This window comes from Cavia porcellus, unplaced genomic scaffold (assembly GCF_034190915.1).
Source record: "Cavia porcellus strain 051 isolate PalLab524CR breed Dunkin Hartley unplaced genomic scaffold, mCavPor4.1 scaffold_20, whole genome shotgun sequence".
Classification (NCBI taxonomy): domain Eukaryota; kingdom Metazoa; phylum Chordata; class Mammalia; order Rodentia; family Caviidae; genus Cavia; species Cavia porcellus.
The window spans coordinates 54790228-54806489 of NW_026947503.1; the positions used below are offsets into that span (position 1 = coordinate 54790228).

The 16262-nt window shown below is 36.2% G+C and overlaps 1 protein-coding gene across 1 annotated transcript in view; it reads right to left on the reverse strand.

The window, feature by feature from the left end:
- Positions 1-16262, reverse strand: part of Taf4b (TATA-box binding protein associated factor 4b) — a 130278-nt gene that overhangs the window by 24501 nt on the left and 89515 nt on the right. Inside the window, exons 13-14 of the mRNA XM_063231824.1 lie at positions 13425-13481; positions 1744-1848 (exon numbers count right to left, since the gene is read on the reverse strand). Coding sequence (XP_063087894.1) covers positions 1744-1848; positions 13425-13481 — 162 coding nt within the window. The remainder of the gene's footprint in view (positions 1-1743; positions 1849-13424; positions 13482-16262) is intronic.

Genomic DNA, 16262 nt, shown 5'->3' on the forward strand with positions numbered 1-16262 from the left:
CAAACGATGAACTGTATTTTTTACTGGATACATATATTTTTTATACCATCATGAAGTCTAGATATTGTTAAGTTCAACTAATGTAAGTTGGGGGCTATCGGGACTTTCAAAGCTACAAAAATTGATTTTATGTACAATGATGTGATTTCTTTTTAATATAAGGTTAAAACAAACTTAATTTTATATTTGTCAAAAATAAACATTGTATTTATGATGGGTCATCAACAGATCAGATAACTATCTTAAATTATTGCAATTGGGAAAAAAAGACAGATCCTTTCTAAGCAAAGCTCTTTAACATAGAATTAATATTTCAAAATTCCCAAGGACCACAAACATACTACCTTCTATCCACACAAAATACATATGCAAATTTTAAAGTAGTTTCTATTTCTCTGTATCACTTAACTGTGCAGCTACATAAATTTTAAAACTAATTTCATATATTTCAAATCACAATAGTAAACAAAAATCACACGGTATTTTCCACATATAAATTTTAAAACTACTATCCCCAAGCCAACAGGCTCATGCTACAAAGATCTGATTCAAAATGGTAACTGGCACCTGCTGCTCTTAGGGTAACATGAGGAGACAGCAGCTGATGCTACTCAGCTTTACCAAGACTCCTGAGAATATCAAGTATAAGTTTCCAAAGGCCAGGTTAATACACAAGTTGTACAATCAGGATATTTTTAAGGAAAGGGAGATTCACATTTTAATCATGACACAAACAACACAAAAGAAAACTACTAAAGAACAAAGATCTAAAAATAATTCCTCCAAAATACAGTCAACAAAAATGGTAATCTCTGAATACAAAAGTCATCAAGTTTAATTTTCTGAATTTTACTGTTTTTAAAATAACCATCGTTCTATTTAATCTTTCAAACTGAAACCATTCCTTTTTTAGGAAAAAACCTAGATTTAAATGAAGAGTTACTCTTTGAAGAACTATACTTTTTCTTCAGATTTAAATCAAACAGGTAGAACCTCAAGTTCCCATCTATAAAGTAAGAAGCAAACCAAAAGGAAGTCTGTTTCCAGGGTATAGAATATTAAAAAGCAAAAATAATTTCACAACAGCATGTGCTCCATTTCCCATTTTTAAAATATATCATAACTGAGTTCCTGAGGATCCATCCCCAAGTATAACATTATCTCAAATAATTACTCTAGAGAAGTAATACCTTTTTATGGTGCCACACAATTAACAATATTTATTGAACACATACAGCCCAGCTCTACAGGGAATACAGTAGAAAAGGTAAGAGTCGTTAAGAAGTTCATAATCTAACAGAAAAAAATATTCAAACAAAAAACAATAACAAACATTTAAGCCATGCAAACACATTCCATGCTCTGAAAGGGAGAAGCTGATGTGGGAATAGTCAGGGCTCATGGAAGAAAAACAAGAGGCCAGCTTCAGTCTTAGGAGATGATACAGATGCACAGGAGAGGATTACATAAAACCGCTAGAAAGAATACACAGAAATAAAAAAATTGACTCAGTATGACTGGAGATGGAGATAGGAAGAAGTACTAAAAAAAGTAATATGCAGAAATAAGATCCAAGATGATGTACCTCTTAAAAACCTGGCAAAACACTGGCAAAGAAGAGTTTTAAGAAGAGTTTGGCAGCACTGGCAGGCAGAGCAGTACAAACTACCACCGTATCTTTGCTGCTTTTTGGCTTGCTTTCTTGACATGAAAAATAAAATAATCAACACATAGTATCAGTACCTCGTTTCCAGATTCTAGTGGTCTCTTCTTTCTTGGTCCAATAGCTGCAAGAGCAGTGAGATTAGCATCTCTGTGCTGTATCTGGGCAAGCTCCAACTGCTGCAACTAGAAGGGAAAAAAACCAATGTTTACACACAGTCGGTCTCGGAGAGAGAAAGAAACCAATCACTACTCCAACTTCTGTACCCTTCCCCAACCAAAGTACAATATGAAGTAAGTATTAGGGGCACCTACAGTCAAAAGAGGGCTACCTGATATCTTAACTCCATAACTGCTTACTCCTTGAAAGGCAGAACTTGGGTAAGGGGAACTACAGGATAGAAGAAGAAAAGAAGGTTTCTAAAGCATAATTTCTGCCATGTTAAGCACAAGTAGGAAATTCTAAAGAAAAAACTGAACAGCAAGTTGAAGAGAGATTGGGTCGCTCAAACTATAGTCAATCTTTTTAGATTAAGGAAAACTACTTTCAAGTAAATTTTTGTACATTATAAGACACAGTTCTACCACTTTATATGATTAACAAATCACCTCGTTAACTCTCACAACCACACTGAAAGGTATTCACTAAAGGCTGTAAAATACAAAAACCTACACATATATATTATCCCCTATTTTCTAACAGACAATGAAGCTCGGAGAGGTTAGGACTTCATACAATTCACAGACACAGTACGTGACAAAAACAGTACTTAAAGTCAAATGTTCCATTACAAATGCGTTTGTACATTATGCTCTCTCTCTTATGGATTTAACTATATTTTTCTTCATAGCAAAAACTGAGAGTGATATAAATACTGTTTTGTTGTACAGTTTCCCTCACATTTATTTCAGAATGCCCAATTCTATGAAGTATTTTTCAGTGTGTGGGCAACATAGGAGAAGGAGCTGGGGGAAGAGTGAGGGAGACTGGGACAGGGACAGGGAGAAACAGCATCATTTTATCAAAGCAGCTAAGTGTCAAGTCAGAGGTTCTTAAAAAAAAGGAGAGAAAGTAAAAATAAAATACCACTACACAAGTCCTTAAGCTTTTTCAGAGGATAAATAATATTCAACTTCATCAAAACCTTATTGCTATGGAGGGAGATGGGGATGAAGCTCAGACTGTGTTAGGACTGGGCCTAAAATGCCCCTCCAAAGTTCCCTGTGCTGGGGATTGGTGGCCAGAGGTGGGGTCTTTGCAGAGTGATTGCATCACGCGGGCTCTAACTGCACTGATGTGGTAAGTTCACAGCTCACTGGCCTCATTCAGATGTGGGACACAACTGGAGGAAGCAGGTGGGGAAGGCGGCTATGAAGTGTAGGTCGATTTTGCTCCCAGTGTCCTTCCTCTCTGGCTTTTTCCCCCTCTCTGCTTCCCGTAAGCAGCTTTCCTCCACCAGGCTCACCACCAGGCTCTTCTGTCTGTCAGAATGTTTCTGCATTGCTGCAGGCCTGAAGCAATAACCTTTCCTTCCTTAAGTTGTTTATTTCAGTAATTCTGTCACAGTGATGGAAATCTGACAAATACAGGATGTTTGATAGCTTTGGATTTAAATAGAATCAAACCAGTCCATTGAAAGTAACCTGTGGAGACATCCTATTCACTGGGAATAGTCTTTTAAAAGCACTAAAGAAATGTAAGCACATGCTGTACAACAGAGTAGGATAAAAACAGGGAATTGTGAAGTTGTCAGTCTCTCAAGAAGTTAGCACAAAAATAAACCCCACTTTTAGACTACTTCAAATTATCTACGTATTAGGACAGACACTGAATGCCACAAGTAACTGAATATTTAGTAAAATAAATAATTGCTATGGTGGAATGTTTCCGTCCCTCTAAAATTCTAATGCTGAAATTTTAATCCTCCAGGTGATGGTACTTTTGCCTACTTATTCCAGCCAGGGTGTGAAGACAGATGTGCACCTGTGCAAGGGCAGGGGCCTAATTCCAGTAAGCACCAGTTAGAAAGCACAGATGGGCTTTAAATAGGTCAAGTTCCCTGCCCATTTTCAACATTTTCACTTGCATCACTCTACTGAGCTCCTGCTCGCCTCCCCCAACTCCTCTGCTCTCCCTTCAAAAATGCCCAGCAAACTCTACAAGGATCAGTTGAGACTGGTCCAATCATGTTGAACTCTTTTCCTTATTGCACAGGTCTATTATGATTAAAATCCACCCTTATCCCTTTAGTATCCAGTAAAGTCTTTTTGGAAAATGCTGTAGGAGCAACTGTTTGTCTACTGAAAAATATATCAATCTGCATTTACCCATTTTATACAAAGTAACTCAAAATATAAAACTGTAAATTTTAGGAAAAAAGCTCAAAACAAATTAGTTACAATTGAGGTCTCAGACATGGTATGCAAAGTATATGTAAGAAAAATTGAAAAACTGGTCTTTATCAAAATTAAAATTTTTGATTTGTGGAAGACACTTAAGAAAATAAAAGGACAAGTTATTTTATTTCTCTGCCTTTATCTGTCTTTTCTTTTCTTCTTGCTCTGGTGAGGATGTATAGTGTAATATTGAACCGCAATGGTAAAAGCAGACATGCTTACCTTTTTCCTAACCTCTGGAAGAAATCATTTAGTTTTTTACTATTAAAAACACTATGAGGCCAGGCTGCAGTGCATGCCTATAACTCCAGCCACATGAAAGGCTGAGGCAGGAGGACTGCACACTGAAAGTCAGCTGGGAAACTTAGCAAGACCCTGTCTCAAAATTAAAAATAAAAAGATGAGAAGTAGTTCAGTGGTAGAGTGCTTGCCTAGTATTCCCAAGGCCCAGGGTTCAAACTCCTGCACTTGGGGGTGGGGGAAATAATACTAACAGTAGAGTTTTTAAAGCCACCTTTATCTGACTGAGGAAGTCTCTTCTCTTCTAGATTGAGGGTTTTTTTTTTTTAAAAATCATGAATAGATTCTGAATTTTAACAAAGCACCTCTGACATGTAATCACATCATTTTTCTTCTTAGACTATTCAACATGATACTTTATATTAACTAATTTTTCAAATATTAAACCAACTTTTAATTTCTGGAGTAAACTAATGGTCATGGCATTATTCTTATTAAATATTTCTAGATTTGACTTGCTGTTGTTTTGTTGAAGTGAGCTTAATGAGAGATTCTGGTCTATTAATATTTTTTTGTACTACCTTTCTGGTTTTTATTATGAGCATTAAGCTAGCCATATAAAATGAAACAGAAGTATTTTCAATTCTTCTTTTCCCCAAAAGAGACTGGGTAGAGGTGATAAAATATTTGCTAAAATTTAATTTAAAAAGTGATTTGTGGCCATGTTGGAACTTAGGACTCTGGGAAGCCAAGCCAGCACCTCCCCTCCCTGGTAAGCAGTGGTAGTGTGGCCCACTGCAGCCCTTCCAGGGGGAGAACCAGCAGTGTCTCCTGAGATCCACACCATGCTGGAACTAAGGACGCTGTGAAAACAAATGACCATCCTGCCTCCCTGCTAAGCAATAGTGAACCTACTGCTACATGGCCTAGAGTTAAATATCCTACTCCCCCTATCCTCCTTCTGAGCATCTCCTGGCAGGCTGACCATAGCAAATAAGGGGGACTCCCTTCTACCATTTCTTTGAAGGCAAATATTTTTATTACTGTTTTGCTCTTTTCTGATTAATGGTACTGCTCTATTCAATATTCTGTTTTGATAAGTTCTATAGTGTTCTATATTTCATCTCATTTTGATATACAGGATTGAAAGAACAACTATTATAAAGATAACAAAATATACTGTGATACCTAATACTGTTATCCCTGCTGTGAAGTTCTGTACCAATTTCACTGTACGATCTTAGTTGGCTTTATTCTGACTTGTTCTGTTGTATACTTTCAAAATAAATATTAAAAAAATTAAAAAAAAAGTGATCTGTGTTTTAGGTTTAACAGCAAATTTAATTTGTTTACTACAAATAAAATTTATTTAATAATTATAGAACTACTATACTATATTTCATATTAGCTTAGACAGTTTATATTTTTCAAGAAATTGTTAAGTTGACAAGCTTATACATAATTGTTTGTTTGTTTGTTTGTTTTGCTTCTTATCCTTTTGAAACCTGCAGGGTCTATAGTGATACTCCATCTTTTATTCTTGATATCTGTAATTTGTCTTTGGTTTTTTTTTCTTTCTTAGTCTAAGAGATTTATCAATTTTTTGAGCAATGAACCAATTTTGAATTTCATTTGTCTTCTTTTTCCAGAATCACTGATTTCTGCTCTTATTCTTGTAATTCATCTCTTTTTGCTTGTTTTGTGCTTACACTGCTCTTCTATTTCTAATTTTTAAAAGTAAAATGTGTATTATTGATTTGAGACTTTTCTTCTTTTCTAATACAAGCATTCCCCATTCTTTTAACCTACCTATATTGTTACCAGAATCAATTTTCTTATAGAGGTAGTTCAGTCAGTTTTTAATCCATTCTGACAACCTGTTGTCTAGTTTAGTTGTATCATGAACATGTATTTTGAATATTATGTGACTCTTCATCTTTTTAAACTCCTTTATAGAATGCTGATACTTCTGTTTTTGCATGTAATCAACAGGTCAGGACACCAGCTCCACCAGGACTTTTGTTGGTTTTGGCTCCAAAGCCAATTTAGTTTTCAGTGCTAATTAGATCTGTCCCAATTAGGCATTACCCAGTCTGGGACCTGGTGGTAGTCTTTTCATTCAATTCTTAAAAGCTTTTAGCATGCTCATCAAAATCACATGCATGCCAAGGATGTAGCATAGAAATAGGCATAGTAGTTTAATCAATGACATGGGGTTGCTTTCCTGAATCCTCCATTCTCTACGTCTTTGCAGCTACCTGCTTCTTCTCTACAACTCCTCTTTTGTCCTCTGGCTAAAAAGACAGGGCTTCAGTCACCTGGCTTTGCCATACACCTTTCTGCTCCTGTTCACATCTAGACAAGCAGCAGGAAAAACGGCAGGACACAGTGGCAGAACGGTAACCTCACTATGGGCTCAGCAGTCTTTTGAGTCCTCCTCTTCTTCCCCAGTCTGCTACTGTTTCCTTTTTTAATGCTCTCAAATAGCTGCTCCATGCATCAGCCTACATTATATGGCTGCATTCAGTAGGAGAGACAGTAACTGGAATCTTTAGGAGGTATTTTAAACAGAAGCCTAAGAGGTTTCTGTTATGGGACGTTCTGTTCAGTCTGTGCTGAATAAAATGCAAGCTTGTTTGCTCGCCAACAGCAGCGATGCGTACCTTTTTCTAAACAAACTAAACAGATCTGGCACTCTGTCTTTAGTATTCTCACTCCTTCCTTTAAGGCTAATGAAAATGGCAGAATTTTTCATTCCCCTTATCACTGTGTCTTTCATATGAAGTAGAAGTTCACTACAATTCAAGTCAGTGCCCTAGAGAACCACAGAGCAACAGTAATTGAAGATTTTTTATTCTTGGAGTTCAATACTTGCCTGTTAGTCTTTAAGTACAACTCGAAAGTACAGCACTTAATCAAAACTCAAAACCATTAACAGAGTGACTTAAAGATCACATAAGCTTTGAGAGGTTGAGTTCAACAGAGGTATTTCTTGATGCTAAGCACACAAATTTTAAAAACAAAGGAAAATAAAAATTAATAAAAACAAATACTTAAAGACTAAGAATCAGAGGCAATAGATTAAAAAAAATGAGAAGTGTCACACTGGTTACTGCCGGGAAAAACATGTGGATATGTCCTACAAGAGGGACCAAGTTAATCCAGATAGTTATGACATTGGAGTATTAGAAATCCAAAAGTGTGTTTCTTTTTCATGCCTAAGGCAGCCAAGATACTGGGTCAAAAATGGGAGCACTGAAAGTACGAAAGGTGACAGCAGTCTTACCACGGGCTCAGTCTTTCATTAATAAATGATTCAAAACCATGAGGTGGTGTCGCCATCAGGCTGATTGTGCCATAAGCTTTAGAAAAGGAATAATAAAGCCCGAACAATGATATAAGGATAAAAAAGGGAAAGGCTGAGAGGTAAGTTTTCGTCTTTCCAAGACTGCTGTGTATCCTCTAACAGTACATGAATAACAACCAAGGGAGCTCATTTCACCAAACCGAAGTATCTGAAAGAAACTAAAGAAATGAAAGAGCTAAAGTATACTTCCATGCTTTGAAGTCAGCATTCAAAGAATTAAGCTAGTCCTTTACGATTTTACAAGGAAGGTGAAGTATGCATAAAGATAACAAACCCAAAAAATTAAATTGTACATATGCTGTGGGAAAAAGTAAGTGACCACACTTTAAAATTCTCAGTGGTACTTACCATTACTTCTCAGTTAGTGCTAAAAATATCAAATTTACTAGAGAAAGCAAGTTTAAATCCTACAATACTGTACTTCAAAATGAACAAAATAAATATTAAATGTTAACAGGTGATATTAAAGCAAAAAGCATATTACTCTCCCCCAATCACAACCCTCACTTCAACCAAAATGCACGGAAACCACAGTAGAAATACAGCGTCCTTTTCACGCTCTCAAAGACAAGCACCAAACAGGTATTCTACCACATCCAAAGTTGGTCTGACTAGTTTCTTCTATCACTAAAGCTAAGGCTATCAGAAAACACTGGGATTCTTTCAGTTACAAAGATAACTCCGACGCCTCACGAGATATGCCGTCACTTCTCATCCATCCCAACCTTCAGAAAGACAAAATATTCCTCATAATCTCCATTAGGCACTTTTGCCTTTAACTTAAACGTAACACTTGACTTAATTTTAACATTTAAAATAAAAATCTACTAGTTACTTAGATTACTCTAAAGTTTTCCCTGCCCTTCTCAATCTTATACGGCTTTTTCTTCTTTTCACTTTTCCTTTGGTTCACTTTAGTGGTGGCTAAAATACCCATGGCAAATCTCAAACCTAAGACTAAGAGCTTCAGATATCTATCATCAATGTTTCCATTGCTATATTTAAGCCAATTATTTTCCCTCTTATGCTTCACCTTTCCCTAAATTAAGACAGCTTTGTTCATAAGCAGAACAGGCACTGTTCAACACACACACACACACACACACACCCCCACACACACACACACACACACTGAAGTAATTTAAAGAGATAGAGTAACTTTCCAAAAGCAAGATCTGGACAGAATGGCAGTCTGAACATGGAACTCAAGATGCTTAGCTTCTGGGTCAATGTTTTGGTTTCTGGTTTTTTTTTTTTTGTAAATAACATGTACCTCTTCTATAAAGAAAATGATGTCTCTCAAGATACGTAGAACCTATATCTCCAAAGTAAGTATGTATGCATTCTTCTGATGAATCTCTACCACCAATAAGTCTCCTAAGAATAGCCACGAAAATATCTAGTGTAGTCCTGTTCTCAAGAAAACACTTACTGAATATTTACACTGAATATCAGCTGGATGCTAATTGAACTCTGCCAGTTCAACACACCAAGTCTCAGATCCTCAAATCATATTTTAACCTCCACTGTCCAGTTAAGGGAAAAATAAAAGTGACAAATTTTAAAGCCCTCTTTTTTCTCCTCCCACAGCAATAGTTCAAAAATATGATATGCAACAGCAGCAGCATCTGGGAATTTGATAGAAACACAAATTCTCAGGCCCCACCACAATACCTACATGTCATAATAAACTACAGATGTCAGGCCCCATGTCTGTATGCTGATAACCTTCCAGGTACTTTTCATGTACACTGAAGTTTGAGGATTGCTCTTCCAGACTACCAGTGCCTCAGTCACTGTTTTTCTGCTATGTCATATACAAGGTCTTCATATCCTGTCATTTTAAGAATGTCTTCTCCATACTACATTAATCTGCTTGCTAAAATGTACTTTTATGATAAATTTGCTTTTGCACTGTCCCATGTCCCATGAATTTTGGATCAGGTGGAGCTAGCATTATTTAAATATGTAATTTAATAGCCTAAATTATTGTATTCCACTGGCCAGATCTTCAAATATTACTTCAAAATTATACCTTGCCCTTCTTATTCCTAAACAATATATTTTCTAGTCAGTAGTGAATTCTGTAATTCATTAGTGATGCTTTATGGAGAGCCATACATATAATTTTTTTAAACAAAAACCCTAAATACTTCAGGATACATGTTTCCTAATCTGTCATATATTTTAATCATTCGATACTTCTTGTATTCCCTAATTCCTACAGGTTACTCTGCAAAGTCAATGTGCCAGCAAGTAGATGTCTTCTATTCCTTTTTCTCCCCTCTCTAAAAAATGATAGAATGCTAAGAATTTCTAAAAAGAAAGTAAATGTATTCTTTGTCTCACTCTGCACAGATGCACGTTACTCAAATTTCCCAAAAGAGAAAGAAGAAATTCAAAAGGAAATAAGGGTCACAAAGTATATAATAAATGTTTGAGAAAGGATGTTTGAAGTGCAAGGTCAGACAGCTTGTTCTGCAGAATTCTGGATGATAAGAAATGAAAACACTGGGGGCTAGATGTTAATTTAGAACACACAACTCCAAAAAGTATTGCAGTTGCAATAAACAAAGATGTGCCTGCTTGTTTGAAGTAAGAATTTGGCAATTAGTAGTCTATTTAAAAACCTTCACAAATTGATCCCAAAGTGAAAGAATGTCAACACTTAACATTTTAATGAAGTATCCAAAACACAGATTTTGAAAATGTTAGTATTGAAAATTTGGTTACAGGAAAGATAACTTTGATTTTTTTTTTCCTGGCAAACATATTTAAAAAAGGGGAAAACACCTCCTAATTTTCAAATAATATGTCTGAATTATAAGAATACTCACAGACATTATGCTAGATGACAGTAAGGTTTTCAAATAGACAACCTGTCAGGTCAATGAGAACAGTGCGCAACAGGAAGTACTTCAATGGTTTAGGCTAGACTGGAGGCAAACCCAAAGACAACTTACTTATTTTTAAGTGCCAAACGAGAATGACAAAGTTGGAAGAAGTTAACAGGCAGAATGAAAACAAACTATTAGACACCACCATAAAAAATCTACCCAATTTAACAAAATTTGTTCATATACTTGGAATGCAACAAAGATATTAACGGTCTCTAAAATTTAGAGAAAAGAAAAGACTCAGGAGAAATGCTCAAGATCAAAATTCTAGTACTTAACAGTTGAAAGCAAACATGGATTATGATGTAGATTCAGGTTGGATTTAATGTTTAAATAACTGTCATTGTTGAACGATTTTCCAGCAGACAGCCTATACAGAATAGCATTTTGTGATTATAATATACTATCACTGATCTATTTCCTGTGGCCATCTTGGTAAGCAGGTAGATACCTGGGAAGGGAAAGCAAACATTTCTAAATCAAGCAATTGTAAGGGCTCTGTGTTCATTTTTACAATCATACAAAGAAAGCTTCCCAGGTAGTCAAATACCAAAAGAATCACAAACCAAAGTACTATAGTTTATACCAACGTGATAGCAATTAGTACATAACTCTATAAATTACCATCCACAAAAAGAATTCAACTCCACTAAGGTAGCAATAATAAGTATTCAGTCAAACAAAACATGCTATCTGTGTGTTTGATTCTGATTGGGAACCTCTTTCAACACTGAAGTCACTAAGAGCTATGGGGACAGCAGAATGACAAAATGATAACATTTAACTTTCAAATATTTGCAACTCATACAGAACAGCTCTATTTTTGGACCAGAGCCAGTACATTTGATTCCTTTTTTGATCAAAGAGGATTTATGGTACAAAGCCACTAAAAAAACTTCCAGAATACTTGGAAAGAAGCTATTTTGAGTTCTTTTAATCTTGCTTTTAAAAAATTACATGGTGATACAAAATGGAGAGAAAAATCAGGATTGCTACCACCTGTTCTCTAGTAAGAGGTTTTTTTTTTTCCCTGTCTCTCTCAATATTCTTTGAAAAATGCTGTCCACTTATTTATTCTTCAGAAAATAATTAAACACAATACTAAAAAATAAATAAAACAAAACCACCCTATACAAAGCTAAAGGAAAAATGAATCTAAGATAGAGATGCTTAGGAGGATTTATGAAAGAGGAACAGACAGGCTAAGATCTTTAAGGGTAAATGGGTGAGCTTTCTAATAAATATTTTCCAGCACAGTTATATACTAGAAGGGAGATAAGAATGCAATCAGACCTTAATTAAAGAAAAGAAGGATACCCACGATTCAGAGGAATGATAGCTTGCTCCCTAAATAACCTATCATCAAGCCTGGTTTGCTTAAAGAGCATGACAGGTATACTTCTTCATGTTTTTAAACACTTTTTCCACTGGAAAGGAATTAGTATGAGGGAAATTTTGTTGTTCAAAATACATGATTCTGATTTAAATCCTTTTAAATATTCTCCCTTTCTAGAGCTCCTTGTCCTGATCCTGAAATCGACTAACAGTTCACGCATTTTCTTTCTTTACGTTAACGAAAACACAACACATTGATTGTAAGACTCTTACTAGATTTCCATTTGTTTTGCCTCAGCTCCTACATTAATCTGAACAATAAGGGCCTTTAAAACATTCATAAATAACCTGCTGCTGCTGCTGCTGCTGCTGCTGGCACTGAGGAGCCAAGTGCAGCAATGTTAAGCAACAACAAATTTCATAGTTCAAGAGGCACAGTTAAGGAAAAAGGTTACTAAGAAAATCACTGTTATTTAGCACAAAGATCCTTAAAAATTGCATGAAATCAGTCAAGTAACTATAGAAACCAATTTCTTCAGCTCCATATCACACGTCTCACACCTCAACTGTCTTTATTATCGTCTGCTATCAGATCCTTAATCAGAAATGTGAACAGGCTTGATGATTTATTCAGGAGAGAAAAGAATCTGTAGGTCAAGTGAAAAATTTCACACACACAAGCATGCGCGTGCACACATGCACACACACACATACACACCCATACACACACACACCATCTTCAACCTTAGGTGCTTTCATTTCATTCTGTTCTCAGCTGCTCTGGGGGCAACTCCAGTGAGATCCAATATTAAGGCTCAATTAAAATAAGCTCCAATTAGTGGAGCTTTTTTCTCTGGGGCTAGAAAAGTCAGGAAATGGATATTGGGAAATGTAAAAAGTCAGCTACTGAGAGGAGGCTGCAGACATAAATGAACTTATTTGTTGATTTCTACAGTTGCTACGCAGAGGCCTCTGGGAGTAAAAGCTTAACCAGTCTAAGCTATAAACTAAAACCCCTGCAGCTAAACATGAACTGTGTGAAACAAGGGCTCCATTCCAGAACAGAAAACTGCTGGGCCCAGAAAATTAAAAGCCAGAGGCGTTTTCCATTTAAAACTAAATCCCAGTACCGCCTCCCAGCCAAAGAATTATAAGCAGTATCAGATTTACAAAACGAACAATTACCCTGGAAAAATGTAGCCTATTGTACAGTCCCAGATGCTAAATCTCAAAAGTTTCTTCTTCTTTTTTTTAATCCCACATTATATTTCTCTAAGTACACTGCTGTAGTTTACAAAGAGCCATTTCTAGACAGGCCTAAGCCCTGAAAATAAATTTTAAAAAGAGAGCACATAACTCATTGACCTCATTTGAAGTACTGCCCTTGCCTTTAGCAGTTCCTGTCCTTCCCCAAGGCTTCTGCAAATGGTATGCAACAGCAAAATAAACCCTGACCTAATTGCCAGGAGAGCGATGCCAACCTTCCCTCCAACACAAAGACAAGCATGGTAACTTGAAAGTCCTACCTCTTTGGCTTTCTGCTTTAATCTCAGCTGTTCTGGGTCTTCTTTATTAGAACGACTCTATCAAAGGAAAAGAAAATTTTAATAGAAATGACAAGAATCTAAACACCATAGTCGCAGTTAAATATTTAATAAATGACAATTTCTCTTGTGATTGAAAATCCTAGCTCCAGGGCCAATGCCTGAATCCAGTCTGGCTGCACAGCCGCCTGCCCTCCCCCCTCATCATGTGGGCCGGCTGCTGCAGTTCTAGCCTGGAGGAAGCTTATACTGAAAATGATGCTAACGATGTCAGTCAGGTCCAGTTGAGGCATGATGCTGTTCTTGCTGGAACACTGGAAACTAAAAAAATGGATGGTGCAGATGATAAAAAGAACTATTGGCTCAAATGAATGAGACCATAAAAACTGGTTTATCTTCAGGTAAAACCATTTGGGGAAAACATATGGTATTTCAAGGACTATTAAAATCAAGAACCTGACTAACCTTGAACCAAATCTCTGTCTTTTAAAAACATAATGCCAAATGTAGGGAATACATCCCAGTATTTTCATTACACTATTTTTTCTTTGGGTCCTTTATAGCATTTGATAGACTACTACACACAAATAAATGTTCATACATGTTTATTCGATGTCACTTTTCATAACACAATCATAGTATAGGACTGGAATAAGAACAGTTATCTATATGTGAGGCATGACAGACAAAGGGTGAGGAACTTCATTTATGATACCATGACTATTTTGTTCACAGGAAAACATGCTTAAAATAGGTGTATCTTTTTTTTCCTTTTTATTTTAACATATTTGCTTAACTGCTATAAATCTGAATAACTGTTCTATAAAATGCAACCTTGGCTAACTAAGCTAAAGGCAGATAACAAAATAAAAACCAAAGTATTCTCCTATTTCATAAGTTTTCCTGATATTTTTATTGCTATTTTCGTTAAAGGAAAACACAAGACACCATCTGTTTAGACTTACCTAGGATCTTCTCATCTCCACCACTTAAATACTGACCCAAAATTGTGCTCAAAGCTAGTAATGATTTTCTCCATTTACTTCCACAACCTACTAAACCAACTTTACTTCAACCCAAAGCAGGTCAAACACCATTATTATCCTACCGACAATATTAGGAGATAATGAATGCGTAAACAGATGTGTTTATATTCAAATGTGTATTTGTTATATAAGCATATTTGTATGAGTCTGTACAGTTTTTTGCCCTAGTATAAAATTGACACATGTACATATTATAAATCTTTATCAGGCCTTGTGTATTACTGTACACAGTCAGTAGAACAGACTTCATGTGCCATTGTTTTAGACTTTGAAGACTCAGGACAAATAATTAATAAAGCCTCTGATCTCAGGTAACTCACATTTTAAGAACAGAAAAATAATAAGACAAACTTTATAAAAGCTAAACACATTTATGAGATGTGAAACATTTTAGATGGGTAAAAATGAAAAACCAGTCATTACTGGTACAAAACCATATAAAGAAACTACAATACAGCAATGTGATAGAAGAGAGACGACTACTTCTCCAGTTAAGACAGTGGGGAAAGCATTTCTAACTGTGTAAAGTCTGAATGACAAGATCTGTGAGTCCACGAAGAACATTAAAGCAGGAAGCACAGTAAATGCCAAAGATTTAACATGAGAACATAGCTCTGAACAGAGAGAAGGCCCAGGAACTTAAAGCACAAGGAAACTTCGAAGGAAGGAAAAGCTGGAGATCATGTGTTACCATGAAGGCCATGAAAAGGAGCTGGAGGTTTAATTCCACGTACAACAAGCCACAGAAGGTTCGCAGCAAAGAAGGATGCAACTTGAGGTGCCTCTTTTGAAAGGTGGCTCCAGCAACTACGTAGCAGGCACCAGGAACACACCCCAGACTCTGTGGAGACTTTTCAAAGCAACTGCTATGAACAAGTGAAAGATTGGCAGAAAGATGAGAGGAGCTTGGACTAGTTTCGTAGCAAAGAAGATGATCACAAACATTTAAAGCACACTATGCAAGGAAAGCCAACCAGATTTATTGATGGACTGCATAAAGGGTATAAAATAAACAGGAAACCAACATGGCTTGTAGGAGTTTGGCCTCAGCAAGTGGGAGGGTGGTAATTTCAATTTCTGGAGAAGGAAGACATCTGCAGAACAGCCATTAGGAAAAAGAACTCAATGACCAGTTTTAGATGCCTAATTACAAGTCTAATATCCTAAGGTGGGCATAAGCATGGCACACTCAAGAAACAAAATCTCATGCAACTGTTGTAGCGTGAAATGGCACCTAAAGGTAACACTAGGCAAGCTCAGGGAGGGAGGAATGTGCCAAAAAGTTTAAGGCCTTTTAAAATTTGGTAAGAAGTTTGGATTTTAAGTGCAACAGACCAGAAAAAATAACCCAACAAAACAAAATAAAAGAACAAACAAAAGTACAACAGAAAGCCATTAAAGGCTTCTCATATTATTAAAATAGTATTCAAACAATGGCATGATGAACAGATTGTAGAAGGGTACAGAAGTCATCAGGAAGATATAGATGCCCAAGTGAAGACATTTCAGCCTGGAATAGTGACACTGATGATGAAGAGGAGATGGATACACTTTGGAATGAATAGGAAATGAGCTGAATAAGAAGGGAGAAGACAAAGGGGTTAAAGATGACTCCTCTAATTTTTTGACTTGCACATTGGTACAAATGATGACCTCATTCACAGAGCTAAGAAAAGTTATACAAGAAGGAGAAAAATCAGTTTTTAAAGAAATATTATATTTGAGATGCCTATCAGCCAACGAAGTGATGTCAACTCTGCAGTAAGCTCTATGA